Source organism: Augochlora pura, chromosome 4, assembly GCF_028453695.1.
Source record: "Augochlora pura isolate Apur16 chromosome 4, APUR_v2.2.1, whole genome shotgun sequence".
Lineage (NCBI taxonomy): Eukaryota > Metazoa > Arthropoda > Insecta > Hymenoptera > Halictidae > Augochlora > Augochlora pura.
In genome coordinates this window covers 26,761,412-26,783,637 of record NC_135775.1, presented here as the reverse complement: position 1 = coordinate 26,783,637, position 22,226 = coordinate 26,761,412, and the positions used below count along the sequence as shown (strand labels likewise).

At 41.5% G+C, this 22,226-nt stretch overlaps 3 protein-coding genes across 14 annotated transcripts; 1 reads left to right on the top strand and 2 right to left on the bottom strand.

Annotated features, from left to right (window-relative positions):
• Nucleotides 1–183: 183 nt before the first annotated feature.
• Hmt-1 (ABC transporter ATP-binding protein/permease Hmt-1) lies at nucleotides 184–4,868 on the bottom strand. Of its 3 annotated transcripts, none has more exons than XM_078178008.1 (11): nucleotides 4,731–4,868; nucleotides 3,580–4,001; nucleotides 3,301–3,500; nucleotides 3,041–3,203; nucleotides 2,673–2,884; nucleotides 2,444–2,590; nucleotides 2,134–2,357; nucleotides 1,786–2,066; nucleotides 1,606–1,706; nucleotides 1,031–1,532; nucleotides 184–936 (listed from the first exon to the last, which is right to left on the bottom strand). In XM_078178008.1, the coding sequence occupies exons 2-11, from the start codon at nucleotides 3,886–3,888 to the stop codon at nucleotides 547–549; spliced, it is 2,529 nt and encodes an 842-aa protein (XP_078034134.1). In that variant the 5' UTR covers nucleotides 3,889–4,001; nucleotides 4,731–4,868; the 3' UTR covers nucleotides 184–546. The 3 variants fall into 3 exon arrangements, with proteins under 3 accessions (XP_078034134.1, XP_078034132.1, XP_078034133.1); XM_078178006.1 differs by having other exon boundaries at nucleotides 4,546–4,807; XM_078178007.1 differs by having other exon boundaries at nucleotides 4,589–4,807.
• Nucleotides 4,554–7,470, top strand: LOC144468494 (testis-expressed protein 10 homolog). 9 transcript variants are annotated; one of them, XM_078178021.1, is made up of 6 exons: nucleotides 4,554–4,641; nucleotides 5,199–5,420; nucleotides 5,492–6,671; nucleotides 6,762–6,999; nucleotides 7,088–7,242; nucleotides 7,324–7,470. In XM_078178021.1, exons 2-6 carry the CDS (start codon nucleotides 5,220–5,222, stop codon nucleotides 7,425–7,427), a joined length of 1,878 nt encoding a protein of 625 aa, XP_078034147.1. In that variant the 5' UTR covers nucleotides 4,554–4,641; nucleotides 5,199–5,219; the 3' UTR covers nucleotides 7,428–7,470. The 9 variants fall into 9 exon arrangements, with proteins under 9 accessions (XP_078034147.1, XP_078034148.1, XP_078034143.1 ...); XM_078178022.1 differs by lacking the exon at nucleotides 4,554–4,641 and adding an exon at nucleotides 4,814–4,848; XM_078178017.1 differs by lacking the exon at nucleotides 4,554–4,641 and adding an exon at nucleotides 4,814–4,911.
• On the bottom strand, nucleotides 5,416–17,062 carry LOC144468480 (polyamine-transporting ATPase 13A3). 2 transcript variants are annotated; one of them, XM_078177984.1, is made up of 17 exons: nucleotides 17,009–17,062; nucleotides 13,664–13,731; nucleotides 13,423–13,590; nucleotides 13,007–13,077; nucleotides 12,631–12,897; nucleotides 12,344–12,548; nucleotides 12,044–12,242; nucleotides 11,861–11,972; nucleotides 11,578–11,767; nucleotides 11,281–11,481; nucleotides 11,005–11,190; nucleotides 10,546–10,917; nucleotides 10,301–10,442; nucleotides 9,956–10,104; nucleotides 9,614–9,842; nucleotides 9,444–9,525; nucleotides 5,416–8,915 (listed from the first exon to the last, which is right to left on the bottom strand). In XM_078177984.1, exons 2-17 carry the CDS (start codon nucleotides 13,664–13,666, stop codon nucleotides 7,853–7,855), a joined length of 3,639 nt encoding a protein of 1,212 aa, XP_078034110.1. In that variant the 5' UTR covers nucleotides 13,667–13,731; nucleotides 17,009–17,062; the 3' UTR covers nucleotides 5,416–7,852. The 2 variants fall into 2 exon arrangements, with proteins under 2 accessions (XP_078034110.1, XP_078034109.1); XM_078177983.1 differs by lacking the exon at nucleotides 17,009–17,062 and adding an exon at nucleotides 14,518–14,668.
• Nucleotides 17,063–22,226: the final 5,164 nt, after the last annotated feature.

Here is a 22,226-nt window from a genome sequence, read left to right as displayed (position 1 = left end):
TCGCAAGTAGAACTGCTGACACAACGGAAGATCAAGAAAGCTAGGAATTTTTTAATGTCATTTGATTCAATGAACGACGATCCAACGAACGTCATAAACGATTTTCATGAAATCTTCTTACAGAATTTTTTGTTTAAAGCTAACACTTAGGTGTGGGCCATAAAAAAGTAAAGGTTTTGCAAATACTATGTGTACATTATGTTGTTTTTATTCCCAATTTTATCCCATAAAAAAGTGAAACTTCTATTATGAAATATTTCATTTATTCTTAAAAACATTAATGCAAAACATGCTAGTCTCTAATTAGGACTGTAAAACTGATTATTATCACATTTTTATTCTTACACGTATATGTGAGGAAAATGTATAATAAACAGAACGGTAATGCTCTGCACTAAAAATTCATAATTTACTTTTTAATCAAATACTCGATAAGATGAGTAAAAGTCAACAAAGGTAAGTTCTTATGGTTTTCTAGAAAAACGTACAAGCGCTTTTTCTTTCCAGAAAATGTAAGTGAACGATCGAAATTTTTGTTCTTTTTCTTTAAGATGTTGATGCGTTCGCCTCCGATTGAACATCGCTCGACAATTTAGCAACATCTTGATCATTTTGTAGCTGCGCTTGCCACATGGAATAATATATTCCGTTGTGAGAAATAAGCTCTTCGTGTTTGCCTCTTTCTACGATTTCTCCATCTTTCAAAACAAGGATTTCATCGACGTGTATTATCGTGGACAATCGGTGCGCTATGATAATAGTTGTTCGATTTGAGCACACTCTACTCAACGCTGCTTGAATATTACGCTCCGTATGGGTGTCAAGTGCACTTGTAGCTTCATCTAGAAGTACAATTACTGGTTCTTTTAATATTGTTCGCGCGATAGCAATACGTTGTTTTTCTCCACCGCTCAAGCGAAGACCTCTTTCGCCGACCTAAGCATTTCGAATGAAAACACAGAATTTAAACCATTAATAAAACGTCATCAAATTAAATGCGAATTAAGAAGAAAAAGCAAACAGTACGTACCTGTGTTTCGTAGCCACTTGGAAACGTGAGAATCCGTTCATGAATATCTGCACTGTTAGCTGCCGCAATTACATCAGCGCTTACAGCCTCAATACGACCATATTGAATATTATATTTTATAGTGTTGTTAAATAACACTGTGTCTTGAGGTACAACACCTATGGCTCGTCGTAAGGAATCCTGCTTTACCGTCTTTATATTCTGCCCGTCGATCAATATCGCACCTTGATCTATATCATAGAACCTGAACAATAACCGTACTATAGTCGACTTTCCAGCTCCAGATGGTCCAACCAAAGCAACGCTTTTCCCTGCCGGTACAATGAAGCTAACATTCTTCAAAATAATTTTCTCGGGACTGTAACCAAATGTCACATTCGAAAATTCCACTTGACCATTTTTTACTATCAATGGTCCTGCGCTTGGCGCATCGATTATTTCCTGGTCTTCTCGGAGGAGGTCAAACATATTTTCCATGTCAATGAAATTCTTTTGTATCGCGCTGTAAGAGATAAATATTTTTCAAGCGAATGGTATATTATAAATTTAATAAATGTGAACGAATCATAGTTTACCGGTAATATGTTCCAAACCAATTTAATGGCACGTAAAGTTGCATGATGTAAGTTGTAAATAAGACATAATCGCCAAGTGTTAAACCTTGATCGTTCACAACCTAAAAACAATTTATTACAGGTATATAATTGATTTTGTTAAAGTTTAAATGGTATGAAAATTATTTTGCGCATTCTAACCATGTGTACACAAAGTAAAGATCCAGCTAGCAGGCCACTGCAAACTATTATATTTTGTAAGGTATTTAATATATTTAACGTAACCATCGACATCCATTCTTCTGCTTGGAACGTTATAATAGCTTTCCTAAAGCTATCCACTTCATATGCTTCTGCTCCATAATATTTGACTGTCTCGAAATTGAGTAGACTGTCAACACTTTGTGCTCTCTGAGCATTATCTGCCAGGTTCATGCGTCTTTGGTACTTTGTACGCCACTCGGTAACCATGATTGTTGCGACTGATAAAAACGTAGTTTATAAAATATAAAAAAGATGTAGAATATATTTATATAATGACGTGCTCACCTATATAGAGACTCATAGTTGTAAATACGATTAATCCGAACCACTTGTTAAATGCGCTTATGAAAAATACAACGGCTACGATAATGTCAACGATTGTCGGTACAATGGAAAAGAGAACGTAATTGAGAAGATTGTTTATAGAATCCGTCCCACGATCCATAGCTTTTAACACTTCTCCGGTTTTCCTCCCAAGATGCCAGCGTAAACTCAGACTATGCAAATGTCTATAAAAATAGTTATTGTAAAAATACAGTGCGAATGTCGCATGATCCGACTGGATTTAAATATAAACATCTCGCGAAATAATTACCTGAACAACTCCACTTCAATTTCTCTAGTAGTGTACTGTTGTATTCGTATCCACAAATACGATCTAGCATTATTAAGTGCTCCCATGGAACCTGTACCTCCTCCTTGCAAGAATTTGAATCCTACATATATTAATACGAAATCCCACCTATTAGAAGGATCTTAGATGAAATATACCGTCGATACAATTCTTATAGACATTTAAGAATCTCTTCGAAAGTGTTATGTACCTGAATGATCTGGGATGACCAGTAATACTGTCCGCGATTTTTCCATTATAAATTGGGACATATACATTTATTAAACGTCCAAGTATAAGTAACGCAAAACAAATAGCAACCCTCAGTTGAAGCATGTAGCTGTTTTTAGGCCATAGAAACGGTGCTAAAACTTTCACCTTATACCAAGCATTCTTCCATGGAGAAGATGTATCGTCGGGTCTCTAAAAATTGTAGTATTATGAAATATATTCAATTATATTACATTATAAATATAAGATTATACCATAAATTATAATTATTATATTATAATTTGGATAAATGGGGAACGTTACAATTACAAGCTTTTTTTATTGATAGATTATATTACTGTGACTTACACCTTGATAATATCTTGGCCGTGTAGTTGGGCCATCTGGTAAAGTACGATATTCTGGATCAAAGTTACCAGATAGTCCCGGGGCTTTGAGTCCTAAGGCAAAGATAACCAATTTCGTGACATAACGCAGAACAAACAGTGCCATCTCGATTTGATCAGACAATCTGTAAATAGCATCAAGTATATATAGAAAGTGTTCCACTACAAGCAATACTCAAAACACTGTGTGCTGCTGTTTCAACGTTATTCTCCAAAACTTACGTGTTAAGATGAAACCACCATTCCAGCTTCTCAATATTAACAAAAACAAGATTTTCAACAACAAATGACAAGGTCCAAAAACCTAACAAAACAATCCCATTACCACGTGATGGCACACTGGGTAGCAACGTATTTCTTTCCATCTTTAATAGGTACACAGAGTACGGATACACAATTACATTTAAAACTGTTGTAAGAATCTAAAAGCATTAAAATAACAAAAAATTCAATGATTAAGTATTACCATAATGTAAATAAATTATTTTATAGATTACCTACCATATAACCATAAACCCTTTTATCATCTAAAATTGTACCTTGCAAGATTATTCTCAGTACACTAAGTATTGGAACAAAATATAAGAGAAACTTTTGTAGAATATAAAGCTTATTTTCTGGTAACAAAGATGCAGCATTTTCTGTTCCATATTTACGGTACATCCATAATTGTATTGTACCAAAAATCAACAGATATAATGAAATTGCAACAGTACTAATGGTATCCATGAAACATTTTGACATTCCATGGTCTACCCAGATTTCAGTAAACGTTATATTTGGAGGACAGTAAGTCATTGTAATATTCATTTTGAATTATCTCTTGTTTGCCTTTTTTCCATGGAAAAGTAGAAATATCAATTCATTGTTTTCATTTCTATATTATATTAAGCTTAAGGTCAGCTATTAATTAAGAAGAATGCCTGAAAAATAATATGAAACGTTTTATTCAGTTATTTTAAAATCTGATGTGTATCATTATAACCACAACTAATCATTTGGATCATACAGAAGCTTATCTTTACAAGAACATTGTATTTCGTATCGTATCGCGACACGATTATGTAAGCTTTGTTGCAATTTATAATTCAATCGACTAAATTTTATGTTACACAAAAGAAATTAATTAAAAAATTAAAAAGAAAGTGGAATTTTATTCTATTTTCATTCTCAAAGAAATAAAATAATTTTCTAATGCGCTCTATTACGTTGTCAAACGGATATATCGATAAGAGATTAGGTATATTTACAACATAAGTGAAATAGTTAAAAATTTTACCGAAAACATCTTAATGATGTCATTACAATATATTTTTAGTAGAAAAAGAGTAGAATGTTTAATGCCAGTAGAGAGTTTTGGTAAAAAAAAAAAGTTAGCACTGTTAACATTGTAAACTGTACATACATAATTGAATTAATGATTTCCAATTCAAGAACATAAACATGTTAGAAAAATGTTAGTCTAACCTTTTGCTGTAGAATGATTTGACAAAAATGCTGAGCACGGTACCTTTACTTTATTTGTACAATTAAGCATTTCTCGACGCATTTATAAGCACGTAGGTATGTATCCCTCGTTTCTTTTCAAGGTACGGAATTATATTACATATAATGTATCCATTATCATCTACGTTCAAATTTAGCAGACTTACGTTACATTTCTCACTTATGACAGCTCATTAAAGACGTATATCCTACTATGTATAGAAACTTTCTGCACATGCACACATGTGATATGACATCCGACATTCGACGATTTAAGACGCGTGGGTACATAACCTAATATTTTATAAGAGCTACATCAGGCCCTTAGACTGTTGTATGTAAAACAATGTATGTACGTACGTACATATTAACTAAGTCCAAATTCCCCTTATGTCACCTTACTGTAACAAGGCACTGTCCTTATTGGCCATAATGTCCTTATCGTGGTCCCTATAGTCCACAATTTTAAGTTTCATGTGTATCCAAAACACAAATGTACCGTTGTATATTTTATAGTAAATTACATATTTGTATGACAATTTTTATAACACATTTTAAATTATAATATTTATAAATCGTATTCTTAGTATGTGCATATTGATTTAGCCGCTAACCTAAAGAGAAATGTTTTCTAGGAAATTATATTGATATAAATCATGGCTAAGGGTCACAAGCATTTAAAACATTTAAAGTCTGAAAAGGCAAAAGTGAAATTGAAAGCGAAGAAAACGAAGGAATTACCGAAAGGATTGAACGTTACGGATGCAACGTTTAAGGTTAAGAAAATTGTAATACGCGAACAGTTAAAACAACGAGATGATACAGAAATTCTTAGCAGAAGAAAGCTTAACGTTAAGGTAAAATTACATTTAATATTATGTATTTTATACAGATAGATCACTTAGTAAAATATAATTATAATTTTTAGGATTTACTCATACGTCTTCAACATCATAATTCAACAGTTAGACAGGAAGCCATAAGGGAATTGAAAGAAATCTTATCCAAACATTCTTTGGACTTGTTAAATTTACAATTTGGTTCTCTGTTACAAGGCATTTGTGCGTTGTCACTTGACAAAGAAAGAAGCATAAGGCACGATTCCTTTAAAGTTTTAAGTTTAATTCTGTCGCCAATATCCAACGATCAACTGAATCCATATTCCGATGTTCTGATTTCGTATTTGAAGTGTGCCATGACGCATATAGATCCTCGTATTAAGGAAGATGCATTGGTCTTTTTAGATATACTTGCGCAAAATTGCAGCATCATTTTGGCAGAAAATAGTAAAAAAGTTTTGCCAAATTTTTTAGATATGATCTCTAGATTACATGGTGAAATGAAGCCTGGAAGGCAGTTGACAACAACATTAAACTCAAAAAGTACTAATGTAAAGTGGAGGATAAAAGTGTTGGAAAGATTGGCTGCTATATTCAGCTCAATTGTAAATTTGTATAAACTACAGCAGACTGTTAGCTCAAACGTGACTGCGCGAATTGTACATGTAAATAAGAATACTAGATATGTCCCTGTTCATGTGAATACATATTTAAAGGATTGTAAAATTGATTTTGAGCAACGGAACAATTTGAAAGAAAGCTCTACTGAAAAAGCTTTAAGCGTAGAGGAGCTTGTGAAATATGTCGAAATGTTGATGCCGCTTATATTCGAAAGCTGGATGGAAGTATGCCCAGAAGTGAAGAACATGGATGTTTCGTTACAACTGATAACTGCAGAAGCATTCGAATTATTGAAAAGCGCTGTAGAAATTATACAAATGATAATCGAATGCATAGACATATTGGACGCTGAATGCGACGTGAACATAAAATATTGGTTTAAAAATAACTTTGAAAACGTTTTTGTAAAAAATTTTCTCTCAAAATTTCCTTATAACAAACATGGAACATCTGACAGTTTTTTGGGTTCCATAAGGAGCAGAAAACGTCAAGACGATTTCATTGACGACAAATCGTATAACGCTTGTTTAGCACATAATTTAGGACTTTGTCAGATTTATGTGTGGTTTACAGCTGTGCACTGCGACGACAAGACTTTACCTAAATTAAGTAAAATTTATTCTACATCTGTACTTAAATACCTAAATGGCAAGTTCACAATCGTAAAAACAATTTATCCTTTAGACAATTGTTGCTCTTTTATACATACATAAACTCTATTTCTCTTCTGTCCTACAGAAAACCTCGAGAACTGGTCAAGCACATGTAATATTGTTTTACCCCAATTGATAAAACTATTGAGAACACTATTTCTGAAAGCAAGTAAAATTTGGTACAAACAAAATCTTGATCTTAGCGAGACCCTCCAAATAGTTGTGAATGCGTGCTGTAATCGACCAAAACAAGAATTAGAGTTACATCTGTTCTCCACTATTGGTGACATCATGTTAGATCATACTTTACATGAACTGCACAGGTACAACTATTTGCATTTATAGTATTGCATTCTACATGTACTGTTTTAAATGATTCCTTGAGAATTCTATTTTGTTAATGCATCTCAGGGAACACGCACTCAAGGAATTCATTTCAACTTTACCTGGTCTTCTTTTGAAGCCCAAGATACACGAAAATACGATACAAACAATAAATAAAGTCATACTTCGCTATAGGAATTGGATTGAAAAAGAACTCTTGGAGAATCAAAATGACATTATAGGTGAATATAATATAGAAAATACGATTTCTGTAACTACTATATGTATACGCAGGTTTATATTATGATTTACATATATTACAGAGAATGCTAAGAAAATTGAAATCATTGGCTCGGCAGATGAAAAACAATCTCGTCTTATGATCTGTAATTTGTTTTATTTTTTGGATGCTCAAATTTTCTATTAAATAAGAAACAATGTTCCGATAATAAATAATGATTCTGTCTCTATGTATCGTTTCATAGGTAAAATACCTCGAAGAAACGATGTCTTGTTTCATTGATCAACTAATTAACATGTTCTTGCATTGGGAAAATTTCAAAGAATTTTCTAGTGGAATGCAATCGTCGAAATCATAATATAATCACATTTCGGCAACGAAAATAAAAAGGATATATTAGGCTTGTTTGTGTTTAGGTACAAGAATAATTAAAAAGCGATAAGGAATGTCGTTATTTCGTATTTTACGTTCGTTTTGAGCCATTGTCTCGTACTAGAATATTTGTTACCGTTTTAGAATTATCGCAATAATACTTTTGTACAAATACTGGATGTAATCGTTTCGGTGCCCGATATCAATGGTTGAAAAATATTCTGACTCGGCATACCGTCTTAAAATCTAGTTATCATGTTTATGTTTCGCGTTGATTCGTCGTTAATGAACGCGCGATTATCGAACCCGTGCAAACTTTTGCCGTCCTTATTCGATTCTACGGCATGATGAAGCGATCCCATGCCAGGTAGATCGTTATCGTTGACGTTCATCGGGTAACAATGTTCGTTTGTGTAGGACACGTTGAGCATGTTTCCTACGCTTGGCGTTAACGGTAAAACGGGTAGATCCCTGTTGAGGTTCGGCCAACTCGAGTCATGTTGTAATTCGTGATTCACCCTTAGATACTCTTTCTTCGATTTCTCGGGTCTGTAGAACTTTGACTTTAATTTCATCTCTATCACATATTCTATCAGGAACATCTCAACGAAAATGCAAACTACAAAATTTACTACAGCGAGAGCTAAAATTATAATTTTCCAGTCATAAGTTGGAGGTACCTGTAGCATGAGTAAATTCACTATCCAGTTGGCAGGGTAGACGGTAATGTACATACAAATAGTAGTAAGTAGAATAAGAGAAACGATTAAGGTAATATTTGTGTAAATGGCTTTTCGATACGGCTTTCCGCGGGAGAATATCACTGCCATAGTTATGTATTGGAACATGGAGACGCAGAAGACCGAATAGTTTTCGTAGCACATGTCCGATTTGCCCGTGTAAACAAATGGAGTATACCAAGAAAAGGTACGAACCATGTGATAAGCCGAAGCTTGAAATATGGTCATAATTAACATATGTACAATCAGGGAAAAGATCGTCGTAAAACTTAAAAGGCTAGTCATCGGAGGTTTCTTCACCAGCTTGTCCTCGTATGCCCGTGTTTTACCGAAGAATGAAGCGAAATTAACGATCAGGCAAATGTCGATGAACAAGAACTCTAGATCCGTTAAATTCGAGTCGATGGAATAAAGGATTATCACGGATAGAAACTCTGTCAAAGAATAGATCACCATGAATTTGAAGATTCCAAACGATGTCACCAAGGCGGCACGACCTTCCCTGATTACCTTTGGAACGCAAGTAATGTCAGGTACCTTCGACGTGAATGGACTAGCAACGCTATACAACAAAGAAAACAAACAAAAGAAAAATAAGCGTTGGTCAAAGGTAACATTGGTGTCGATACTATCCTTCTCTACGATCAGGGTCATTTAATAATCGGAACGAAATAGAAAGCAAATAGGCTTGCTAGCGATTTCACGATATATGCGAATCGATGGATTACGTGTTTGGGAATGAAAACGGCCTGTTAACAACACGGTTTAGTAATTTACCGATAAACAAATTAAGCAATTCTATGCAATCCATTCGTATAGACGCTCGTACGCGTACGCACACGCGTGTGCATATATGTAGACTTGCGTGTTGTGTGTGAATTTGTAAGGCATTAGAGTTACGCGCGACACGTAGCCGTAGCCTTGAATGGTCAGTTGAACTTGATTCAACTAACGTCGCAACACTGGAGGGTGCAGCAAAAGTCGATGCCTTTGTTTCTCTGCAGCTCTGTACCGACAATGAGTATTTTTCGGCACAATTTCAATACTTGTAACACGTACGCTACGATAAGGTTCAGGTTTAAAAGATTACCTGGATTCTGCCTCGGACAAGGATACACCAGCGTGCGCTGCTCGCAAAGCACCGCAGTCGTTTGCACCATCGCCGCACATGGCTACAATATTTACAAAGTGTTAATGTCGATTCCTATTTGAATAATGAAAAAGTTCTAGAGAATCGTGTACGAACGGTTCGACGCATACCAACATAATAACCAAGATGCATCAGTTCCAGCACTAATTGTTGTTTTTGATCGCTGGTCATCCTAGCAAATATCGCACCGCGTACACAAATTCTCGACACAATGTCCGGATAATGCTCGCGCAACAATTGCCACGATTGACCTGTTAACGCGAACCGATAATTACGACTGCCTATACTTTGTTCTATGTCTCGCAACTCGGTAATCCTTAGTTTCTTGTTGTCGGGATTCTACAAAGAAATGGTGAAATTCAAACCAAAAATTCAAAAATGCTTCTTCGATGCGCACGAATTACTCGTACGCGTATGTATGTATGCAAGTATATACGATTGAGCGAAATTACCGGTTTAGGGGGTAATTTTTGAGCATTAAAATAAATCTCTGGTTCCATCTTGTTTTCTTTCGTAACTATAGTGACGTCTATCACAGTCTCTTGCGGTGACAAAATGCCACATTCTTTTGCAACGCTCACAGCAGTTTGGATATTATCCCCTGGAATAACTTGTTTCATTACGGTGCATGTAACAGGCAACAGACATTTCAAATCAGTCATTTCACTTTCTACTACGATATACACCTGCGTGCGCGCACACACATAAACAAACAAACACACACACACACACAGCTGCAGAGGAATAGTATTCTACAATAGTATAGGATAATGAACGATTGCTGTGGCCTCATTTACCAGTAATCATTAGAACGTGCATGTCAGCCGACTTCAGTTCCTGGATAACTGCTTTCGTTGGTGCTTTCAGTCTGTTTTCCATGATGACGAAACCGAGAAACTCAAGGTTCTGTTCGACTATGTCGCGAGGTAGTTTTGTGATCTACAAGAAACGTTTTAATAATCGTTTTGTCATTAATCGAAGAAAACAGATGATGATAGGTGGTAGGTGTTAGGCCGTAGGCCCACAAACGTATTGTTTTTACCTTGGCGCTATCTCCAGTGAATTCCGTGCGGCCCATGGCTATAACGCGATAGCCTTGTTCCGTGTACCGTCTCAAGCTGAACAGAATGTCTTTCGGGACAGTTTCCGGTTTGCTCAGACTAAGGATCATTTCAGGCGATCCCTTTGTGTAAGCTTTATAAGTTGCCGAGCCTGATTCGCGCGCTATCACGGACATTCGTTGCAGAGAGCTCGAGAATTGATATTGTTGCACTATTCCAATTTCATCGGCGGACGAATTTTCCTCGTTCTTCCTCGATTTGACAACCATCGCTGTAACGGGATCGTACTTGTTCGATTTGCTTCGGTCGATGGTGTCGGGTTCTTCCAGTAACCAGCCGGTGCTCTCAAACATCTGCGGGTAGAATGACGCGCTAGGCGTTAATCGAACGGATGAACGCGAACAGGATCATGTTGGTTCTCTCGATTTGATCGAAAATACCTTGACGTCCAGAGGATCTCCGCAGAGTTGGTCGTCTATTAGAGTCAAACTGTGACAAACCAGCATGCCTTCGAAAAGAGGATGGTTCTTCAAATTGGGAATGCTCTTTTCCGGTTCTCCGAGAACACCGTTCGTGGAGGGTACGATTCCCCACATGTCCAAGCCGTCCTCAGTCAACGTTCCTGTCTACAGAGCACCGTGAAAAAGGAAAAGTATTATTAAAGGTATATCGTTTCGATTCCGATTTGGTTGGACAAGGGCATAAAAGAGCCTCACCTTGTCGAAACAAACGCAATTTATACTACCGGACACGTTGATAACTCTGTTGTTTATACAATAGATCTGTGCTCTTTTCAGTCGCGTCTGAGCATACAGTTTTCCTACAGTCACCGCTGCGGGAAGCGCCGGAGGAACCACTATCGTTATTATGTCCAATGCCTTTATGGCGATATCGCCAATCGCCACTCCTCTGGAAGCCTGAAGAGAAACGTTCGTTAACGATCGGGAATGATTCCGTGTTCCGTGTATCTTTACCAGGGAATCGAAAGGGAGACGATTTCAAGAAAACCGTACCTTGGATGCGATGGTGTAAATGAAGCCGCAGCTGGCGATGACGGCGAGGATGCCGATAAATTTGTAGGAGTCTTGATCGAATTTGAAGTCCGCCGGCGGTGGGTACAGGATAGCGGCGACCAGACCACCCTTGTTCGTGTGGAAACCTGTTCGAATGACTCGTGCGAGAACTGGACCATTCCCGTGGCATCTGTTAGATTGCGAGATATATATAGACCGTCGATTATAGATAGATTACAGATACATAGATTATAGGTGTTGCGTTTCGATGCTCTAGGAGTACCTGGTCTGAATGATGCTGGTGCCGTTGAATATCGTATGATGGGAACACTCTTTTGGCTCGTAAAGTACGTGTTGCGAGGGTAACGGGGTTTTTGTGACTGGCACCGACTCTCCTGAAATTCGTATAGATCAGATTTGCTATCGGGGAGGATAATCCGATCAGTTGGAGGACTCGACGGCTCACCGGTCAGCATGGATTCGTTTAATATACATTGTCCGTTTAAGAGAACCGCGTCGCATACCACGGTGGCCCGATGAGAAGGCAACTCTATGATATCGCCTGGAACCAAGTCGCTGCACGGTACAGTTTCCAATAGCGAAGGACCTCTGCGTACACGAATCGTCTCCGTTGACGCGACGGTGCTCCGCAGATTGACCTGATTCTAAAACAGAGGACCGATCTCAGCAAGGACCGCCGTCGCGAGTAGCGTTGCATCGAACCGAATTGCGTTGCCCTGGACACCAAACGCAACGATCTTTCTACCTTGCGGGTCTGTATTATGGAACTTGTAATTCCAAACAATGACATGCATATGATCGCCGCGGTATAATAGAGGTACTCTTCCGCGAACCAAACGCACAGCGTGAACACTTGGAATATGTAGAACGGATTCAGAACCTCCAGTACCAGCAGCGTGCCGATGCTCTGAACAGGCACACCGATCGCGTTGCTCCCGTAGACGATTCGCCTGAAACGATCAGTTTTCAATTTCGAATCAACCATAGATCCGTCCGTTTCTACTTAGCTCTGCGTAGTCGTTCGTCAAATACCTGAGACACTGTTCCTCCTTCGAAAGACCCTGATTGCTGTTCGCGTGCAGATCCGAGCACAGCGTGTACCTATCCAGACCGACTAATCTGGAGAACGTGTTTTGTTGGGCGTCCCAAACGTAACACTGCTTTTTGCACCAAAAAGCTCTATACTCGAAGAGTTCGCGTTGCGTGCCATTCTCCAAACGAATCGGTAGCTTCTTCGACCTGACCTTTTCGACGAGATGCCTGTCGCTTTCGCCGAAAACTCTCGACAATTCGTGCGAGCTAGCCAACAGAAACGACAAATTTATCCTTTGTTCACAATTTTGTTCGACGCTGTGCGATCGTCGCCGCGTAATTCAAGTAATAATAGTAAAAAGTTGCTCGAACTAACCTCAGGTCCTTGGCGGAAACGGTTTTTACTTCCTTCACGAAGTAGGACGTGTACTTTCCTTGATAATTATCCTAGTGGGTAATCGCATCGTCCATCGACGATGATTATTAAATATTTGCTTGCATCGGTAGTAAAAACAAGGACAAGAACAACGATCGCGATCACGATGACAATAACTGAGAAAAACAATTGCGAGCATGTGGAAGCGAAACGGAGAGAGAGAGGAAGAGAGAGAGAGAGAGAGAGAGAGAGAGAGAGAGAGAGAGAGAGTTTTCGCGCGCGTACGATGCGTTCGAATCGGCGTGTTTCGGAAGAAAATGAAGAGACGAGAATGAGCAAACGTACGAACTTGTTTCTCTATCTATTGCGCATACGTCGACCAACGTAAACAACAAACGTAATGTTCGAATTCTTACGGTTACGAGCAGTTTGGTGGCACGATACAAGGGGCACTTCTTGTGGGTCGCGTAGATGTGAAGATGAGGATACCAGTGGAAGAACAGTCTGATACAACCGACGGTGAACGCGTAGGACAGGAAAGTCAGAAAACGTTTCAGGTTGCTCCTCTCGAACCCATAAATATGCTGAAACGAATTGTTTTTTTGTAGGTCGCGCACACGTGTCTTTGGTAAATTGAATTAGAAGAAAAGAGCTTACCATATCCTCGTCTTGACCCGTATGAATCTTTTGCCAGTGAACTTTCGACGTTTGGTCGTCCTTTACCCCTGCATGGTTAAAGAGCACGTGTAAGAGGAAAGAGAGGTAACGAGTGGAAAACTTTGATTCGTGCATCAGATATCGTTCACCGGTAAAAATACTTCCGGAAATACTAGTACGCTATCGGGTACGGTATGCGGTGCTTTTTTTTTTAATTGTCCCACTCGCGCTATCGGTCTTCTTATCGATCGTGATTGAATCGAGTCACGAGACGGGAGACACTCGTGCGGTATTACAACGATATTTTTTTGCGAGACTCGTATGTATTGATGTCACGCGTCTTGAAATTCACGTGAAAAACAGTCTCACACTCGATCGGTATCGATATGGAATCGACTCGACAGCGTCGACGATTCGTTATCGGGTTATCTGCAGACTCGAACGCGTTTCTACCTTGCGCGACAAAATAGGATTTCGTGCGTGTTTGGCTGGAAGTTCACCGATCAACGATGAAACGATAACCGTGGAACGTGCAAAACTGATTTTTCTTATCTGCAGGCAAACAAACGTTGTTCCGTTCTTCGTCTACACGAGTTTAAGTTTGTCTCCATATCCTCGACCGACCGACCGACCGACCGACCGACCGACCAACTACGTACGCGAACGTATGTATGTATTTGAATAATCGAGCACGTTACGACACTTTTCCGCCGAGACTATAATTGCAATCGCAACAGTACGGGCAGTCGGGTGTTACAAGTTTCAGCGTTTCGTCGCGTACGCTTCGAGGCTCGAGCCCTTACCCAAGCTTGGACGGAACGTGAAATGGGATAGCTTGTAGAAAGACGACTCACCATCGGATGTTGTCATAACTTTTGATTCCCTCTGTAACTCGGATGAAGGTCTAATAGGTGCGTTTAGATCCTTGCTGGTCAACGGCTAACGGATGGTTCGGGTTAGATGAACACGGTGGTTGCTGGTGAGTGATCGATGGGCTAGTGGCTCGTGGCTTGCGTCTCTTGTTCGCGCGTCTCCGGCTCGTTCAACGAAACCGAATCCTTTCCTCACCTTCAAGGTAAAAAGGCGAGCAATGTTCCCCTCGAAACGCGGCTCTCTAGAACGCTAATCAAGGAAGAACGGCTGATTAGATTTCTCGAACGGAATTAAGCAACTCGAAGAAAAGAATACTAACGAGCCCATCCCGTGAAACAAGATACGAGCGGCTGGGGCTAGACGACGCGGACGCGTTCAAACGGCTATGTATAATAGTTGGACGATGAACGCGCGATTGCGATGACCGTGCTCTTGAATTAGACAGTGGACACCGATACGAACACGGGCACGGGCGGGACGCGCGTGGAATAGATCGTTCATCGGCTATGCCGGGCTAGAAAATCGATTCGACGAAACCATCGAGCGCGCATCGACTGCTATCGTCATCTCGAATTTGTGGGAGAGCTTTCGAAATTTTCGAGTGTGCTCTGGGGACAAACGAGAAGAGCTCGAGATCGTCTCGTCGGGGTTGTCCTCGACGTTAACGTTTAACCACGCTGATAGGCGGTACTCGTCGTTGCTCGTGATTCGCGAACAGACATCTCGCGTATAGCTCACCCTACGGAAATTTTTTAAAATCCCTTTCACGTTATCGTCCGGACGATAGTCGAAGCGCGCACCGACTCGAAGATGAGGTAACGTGGAATTGTCGAGGACTTTTCATCTTATTGTCGAGCAATTTTCCGTCTTATCGTCGCATATTACTCATTTTCCGATAATTACACCGACCCATTGTTCAACGATAATTGGAACTACCGAGGACGGAGACACGCGGCGCGACACAAAACGTTGTTACCCGCATGCGTTCCTCTCTTGCGATTCTTGTTCTCGAAAATTAGACGATAAAACCGCGACTGTGATTGCGACAGTGACTGCGACTGCGACCTTGATTGCGACTACAACTTCGATCACGGTCGGAAACGCGTTCTGTATTTTGTCTAAAAAGCTCCGTCGATGACCCAGGCAGCGTCGATGAAAGCAAAAGCGAGAAAATGCCTCTGCGCGCCGCGCGGGGAGCGGTGGCGCGCGGCCCGGCGCGGCAGCGGCGCGGCTCGAACAGTATTTTCCATTAACACGCAAACTATGGGAGAAAAACTAGTTCACCTTCTTCTAGATGGAATGCGATAGCGGCAGCAATTCTTCGTTGCATAAGAAACGTCGCTGTCCGATCAACAAATTATTTCCTCGACGATCGATGCGGCGATTCGAACTATTTCCACGAAATTAACGAGAAGTTCCGATGCGAGTACCTACAGCAAAGAGAGACGGCGGTGTTGTTGTCGTCGCGATTTCTATTCCATTGTGAAATACGTGTCGCGGAAGGACGGCGATCGCAATCGTGCGTCTGGCGGCGACGGTAACGTTAGAAATGCGACTCGCGCGCGCTTCCACACTTTTAGGTAAAGGCCGTTGCGTAACGAGGCACCCGGTGCAACTTTGATTCGTTCGAAACTCGTTTGTTTCGTAAAAATCGCCGATCCCTTTTGCGAGAGAACAAGTCGAAGTAGGAAACGCGATAGAATCGGGGTTGAACAAATGGGGAGAATAGTCGCGTCGCGACGGTAGGAAATCGCCTGTGCGCGCCGAACCTGTTCAGGGTAAATGAATGCCACGGGACCGAATTCGAAAATGAAAACATCGGAGCACGGAGCACGGAGCCTCGTGATAAGCGATCGGCAAATGGAAATGGAAATGAAAAAAATGGAACGACGACTGATTTCGCGGCGCACGTTTGGATGCCTCCTCGCTTCGATGTCGCCCCGTTTTACATTTCTGTTACTTTCTCCAAATCGACGATTTGTCGACAAGCGATCCCATGCGATCGCTTCGGCCCCGAGCCATCGAAGCGAGCATTTTCTAACTTTCCGCTATGCCGTGCAACGATGCGGTCAAACGTGCAACATACCGAGAAACGCTTCGAGATTTCAGACGTCTCTTAGACATCTTTAGAGTCTCGTAACCGTTGAAGATTGATATATCGTCGAGCACCGAGGAGAATGGTCGAATTTCCGATTTCAAATAGGTATCCTTCTAGGCGGCGCGCGTAGAGAAAGAAACGGTAACGCGAGAACCGCAGTCGCCTTGTTATATCGTCTCGAAAGGATTAAGCTCGAGGTCGCCGAGATTGGTAGGATCGATAGCAGAGGCTCGTCGAAACGATCGAAACTCCATGGAATTATAGAAACGCGTACGCGTGCAGCATATGAAATACCAGGGTGGTAACGACGTGCCAGTGTCGTTGCATTTGGTAAAAAAAAGACAGAAGTTCGTTGCAATTTCGCTTGGACTTACCCTTGGCTTCGATGCTGACTACTCGTGATTTCTGTTTGCAGTTGAACGTCGAGGTTTCAGCAGAAACGCGTGCATTCGACCGTCCGTCGAGTTTCTGGCGGTACCGTGGAACGTGTCCGACGTATGCCGGATGAGACACGGAAAAGTCAAGAGACTCGGAGGATTCGAAAGCGAGAACGATCTCGATGCACCGCGGTACGTGTCTCGATTTTCTGTTCGGGATTATCGCGTATTGCGCGGAGCCGTACAAGCTGCGCGAGTCGCGCGCGTTCCTGGCACAGAATAGTCGAAAATTGCCGACTCGAGATAAATAAGAGCGCGTTAAAAGAATTTACGATCGCTCGAGCGCGTCCAAGCTGATCTCGGAAAATAAATAAGATTGGACGAGAACGTCATAGCCGAACGCGACGCGCACGAAAATCAATTTCGATTCGATCGTGTGTCGCGGGACGGAGCGAGACGAAGCGACGATTCGCGCGGAACAAGGCCTCGGTGGTCGAATCGAAAGTTCGGATGCGAGAACGGACGGTCGAGGAATATTAAACCGGCTGCGAAAACCTCGGCAGATGTGCCGAGGAGCCCTCGATTTTGATCACTGCGCGGAAACCGAACGTCGAAAATCGGTCTATCGGATCTATCATTTCCCAGTGCACCGCGACTACGACTATCACCTGTTTCGCGCCGCGCACCGGCCAACACTGCGCCATTCGGCTTCGGCTTCGGCTTCGGTATCGTTCCTGGACTCTGATGCACGAATGGCCCCTCCCTCCTCTGCATAGCCGAGCAACCAGATCCCCGCCTCTCCGATACCCTAATCATCCGTGTATCGAGAATTGCTCGCTTTTCTACAGACGCAACTGTACCGCAACAGGTGTGTACCAGTCGCCGATAGATCCCATGCATCGATATTTACTTACCCTTTACCGCGGCGAAACATTCCTCGGCAATCGGCCAGTTTGGTTCGCCGGTTCTCCTAATTCGAAGAATCACGATCCTATTGTTCCCTGTCCAGCACGAAATCGACGCGGGGCGAACGGCACGCGAACGGCACGCGGTTCGGCACGCGGTTCGGCACACGGTTCGGTACACGGTTCGGTACACGGTTCGCCCCGCGCCGCTCGCAAAAGTCGAGCGCAACTCTGTCCCCGGAGCGGGCGCATCTTCCTCAAACTCTCGTCACCGTCGACCACGTCCGAATTTTCCTTACAGATGAACAATTCGCTGCGACGGTTCCTGCAAAGTTTTCAAACGTTCTCGTTTCTCGTTTCAAGCTGCTCGTCCAAAGTCTTTCCTTGTTAGCTTCGCGTCGTTCCGCAATGTTTTCAGGTAAAGGTTGAATCGCGATAGTAACTGCAAATTACGCGACTTACATGCACTCGGATTTTTACACCGCCGAGAGCTACGACGCGAATTAACGCCCGACCGTTAATGAAAATTTCGCTGTATTCGCTTCGTTGCGCGACGCAAATCGTTTCGTGTTTTCTGAAAACATCGATTGCGCTCTCGGCGAGTCAACGTTGTCGGACGACGATATTCGTTTCGCAATCGATTGATTTCGGCAACATAATTCGCGGGCGCGACAGCGAAACTATTTTTTTTTTTCAAAAAGGTGGATTAGTTTGACACGCGCGACCCGCTGGCGCATTCGCAATTTATTGCCCTCGCGTCGACACGTGCATGTCGAACTTGATCGATCGGTATACGTTTTTTTAGTTCCGATTATCATCGGGGCTTAAAAGTTACCGGTCGATTGACATATTTGCCACCGGTAACTCAGACGTTTCTGGGATAACGGTGACAGTCTTTGGGAAGCCTAAAGTTATTAGAAGATTAGTTATTATCGATATTGTAACGTGAAATTGTGCGAAGCTGTTACGACATCGCGACGAAGGGTTGCGATCTCTTTTGCGTGGTCGTGACTATGCGCGCGCCGCTTTACGCGGAACCCGGAAAACTCGCGGTTTTCCTGGAAAAAGAAATCAAAAGATCGACAAATCACAAGTGTTTTCAAATGTCCCGGCTGGTTATCGATCCGCGAATTTGTTTCGGCGCGAGCAAATTGTTTCAAGCACTTGAGCAAACGCAGTCCAGACGGAGAAAACTAGTATGCGTGTAGCGCGAAAATCTCCTCTCCGTTGGCAAACAGTGACCGGTGTTGGCCACTATTTTCGAAACGCGACGCGTCGGCTCGTATCCGAGAGAACGATACGAATCAAACTACCATTATCGGTTCGAACAGTAGATAGTAAACAGTTCATTCGCGGGTACGTGTCCATTTCTTTGACAAAGCTGTCGGCCGTAATATATTCGAGTTCCTTCGAGATGATTCGCTTGTTTATCATGTTTTCGCTAATCGAGTAGAGGAAGTGTGAAATCTTGGGTATTAATCGAGAACAGCGATGCGTCTGCGATTAAAAGATGTGCGAGAAGATCCTGGAAATGCCCGATAACATTGTTATGTGTTTTGCTCGTGAGTGTTCGACTAAAAATTCTCACGTTTTTCCTTATCTCGAGACGCACGGTCTACGTGGCACTATCCCTGTCCCGTAGTAGCTGACAACAGAGGCTCAAATCCATTTGCTTTTCCTCTCTCTCGAGAGAGAGAGACAGAGATGGTTTTAGAAATTACGGTGAGTCGTGTCAAACATATCTCGATTCGCCTTCTACATTCCAAATGCAGTTAGAATTTACAAGCGGATCGGGAGACTCGTTGCTTGATCGTGTTCTCATTCACCGATGCGGCTTATCAGTTCGTATTTTCAAAGAAAGTGAACAAACAACCGATGTAAAGCAATCACATGTACAATAGTATGAATTATATGTCCAAGTTTATCATGCATCTGATTGTCGGTACCCTTACCGACGTGAGCGCAGGTATCGAGCATCGTGCAGCTCGACGAAGACAAGAATTAACATCGAAACGATTGTACGTACAAGTGTTGTAATCAAATTGACAACATAATCAATAATTGCGAATAATTTTCTTCCGATTAGACTTTCTCGATGCCGTTCGGAAATCTCGAATGGTGCGGAATCAAACGACGAACGTTTCTTTCGCTGTCGCATCTGTCGACTCGCCAAAGGTCCGTTCACGTTTGCCGGTGAATTTAAAAAGAATATAGATGGCAAGGTCTCCATACTTCATCGGTTCTCGGGGATAACTTAGCCGGAGACTTTGAAATCCCTCGAATCACGATCAGTGAATGAAACATCAATTTACCTGTTTTCACGCGCATTCCCACATATCGTGCAATTTAATCGTAACACAGACGTCTCTGTCTCACGTAACTAATGCGAGTAAATTGCACTTCATAATCGCACGATCATGCGCCTAGATGTATCATCGCATATCAGGGTACATCAAGGTTGATCTAATAGATTCGCATTGGCGTATACGCAGTTTGCTCGGTAGCGACTTCACCGACGAACCTGGGATGATTAATCTTGTGTTCGTGATCGACGGGGGTTGATATTCAGGCTAACATTAGCGAAATTGAGATCGCTGCTGATACAAGTCCGTATCTTCGAGTGTCCTCGAGATGTTTTATTCGAATTTCACTCTATTCTTCTATCCTACCGTTTCACCTGTTACTCTTTACCTTTGTACCAAGCGTTCCGTCGAAACGCGTACGATTCAATCGCGATACTACCTACCTACCAGTTTGTGTCACGCGTGACGCGCGCTGATCGATGTTATCCATTACTTATTCGAAAATAAGAAATACGTTATAGTTACGATTATTTCGAATTCGTTCCTATCGTTATTTCTATCGAATAAATAATTAGTTTCATCTTATTTCGTAGTAATCCGTCCAATAATGACATAGAAATATGTACTTAGAGGCCTTTCACGCGTCGGTGTTCCCCCCTTCCAAGCTTCCGCGTTTCTCCAGTCGGGCAAATATACGACACCGACCACAAGTCCTCCGTAGTCGTGAAGATAGTACGGGAATTTGTCGGAAAAAAAATTTTATTGATAAAAAATACCATAGTTACGTTGGAATCGCTGCGATACTGCGTTGTGAGATTCCGAGTGGCGGTGACACCGGTTGTCTCAGGTTCTCCATTGTGTCTCGTATCCCGTTTGCCTTCCGCGGACATCGCCGAATTAGAGCATTCAGAAATAAACTATGGCTTCCAAATTCTTTACCATCATCGACATACGGTAGATCAAAAACAAATGACAATATCACGAGACATAATTACAATTGCACCTTAAAGTTTGGCTATCTGGTATATTAATTAATTAAATTTTCTATCGATGTCGTTTGCTTTTATTAGAAAATATTGCCGCGACACATACTTCTGAACAGTTTTGCGTCCTTAGTTTACTTTTTATGCCTTAATTTTGACAAAATTAATACTCCCTAGGCGATCCTGTTTTTGACAGATTTGTACAACTGTATGGCGGCTCTCGCGGAGAAAAACTGAAGCTGCTTTCGGGGTCCGTACAACGCCAACTGGTGCAGTGCTAAAACGCTCAAATTGTTAGCCAAAATCGACTGTCGTTAACTTGGCTAACAGTTTCAGCGTTTTCCCACTATACAAATTGGCGCTGCACGGAATTCGAACGCAGCTTCAGGTTTTCTCCGTGAGAGGCGCCGCATATGCAGAACTCCCAAAAACAATAATTACGGCAAAATTAGGGAATAAAAAACTAAGTCAAGTGCACAGAATGGTTCAAGATGATCCGCTATATTGATAACGTGTGAAGAAAACCAAACAGTAATTACGTTTTTCAATGTTGCCGAACAAAGTTTTCTATACGACATCGACACAGTGCATTTTTTTACCGATTTTGTATTTTTTTTTGGCCACGGACAAGTTTAGATAATTTTCTTAAAACAATGAAATTTTTCATCTACGTTACATCAGGACACCGTCCTGACCTAGCATGATATATGTATACACATTTTTTTGTATACATAACTAACGACGTGTAGATGATTTTATCTTTATCGAAAAATAGTTACCTACAAGTATAGGTAGCTACGCGCATACATACTGCTTCAAAATACGTCCTGTTTTGTGTGTGGGAGACGGTGATAGGGAACCAGTAGTGGGGACACCGATTCTCTATTTGTTCGTTAGTCCGTGTCCGTACTCTTACTGTTCTTCGGTACTCCCGTCCTGTTCGTTGTCTCTCGTGGACCAGTCGACACGCGGCCATGCCCGAATGCGATTTGTTTAGAGCCCTCGTTCGCGTATATATGCATGT

Excerpts from the sequence above, each read along its gene's own strand:
- LOC144468494 (XM_078178021.1), top strand. The coding sequence starts at position 5,220 with ATGGCTAAGGGTCACAAGCATTTAAAACATTTAAAGTCTGAAAAGGCA. Across the intron at positions 6,672-6,761 it reads TGTACTTAAATACCTAAATG|AAAACCTCGAGAACTGGTCA; the intron begins GCAAGTTCACAA and ends TCTGTCCTACAG. Across the intron at positions 7,000-7,087 it reads ACTTTACATGAACTGCACAG|GGAACACGCACTCAAGGAAT; the intron begins GTACAACTATTT and ends AATGCATCTCAG.
- LOC144468480 (XM_078177983.1), bottom strand. Across the intron at positions 13,078-13,422 it reads CCACCAAACTGCTCGTAACC|GATAATTATCAAGGAAAGTA; the intron begins GTAAGAATTCGA and ends ATTACCCACTAG. Across the intron at positions 8,916-9,443 it reads TTGTCCGAGGCAGAATCCAG|CGTTGCTAGTCCATTCACGT; the intron begins GTAATCTTTTAA and ends TTTGTTGTATAG.
- Hmt-1 (XM_078178008.1), bottom strand. The coding sequence starts at position 3,888 with ATGAATATTACAATGACTTACTGTCCTCCAAATATAACGTTTACTGAA. Across the intron at positions 2,591-2,672 it reads GGTCATCCCAGATCATTCAG|GTGGGATTTCGTATTAATAT; the intron begins GTACATAACACT and ends TCCTTCTAATAG. Across the intron at positions 2,067-2,133 it reads AACTATGAGTCTCTATATAG|TCGCAACAATCATGGTTACC; the intron begins GTGAGCACGTCA and ends CGTTTTTATCAG.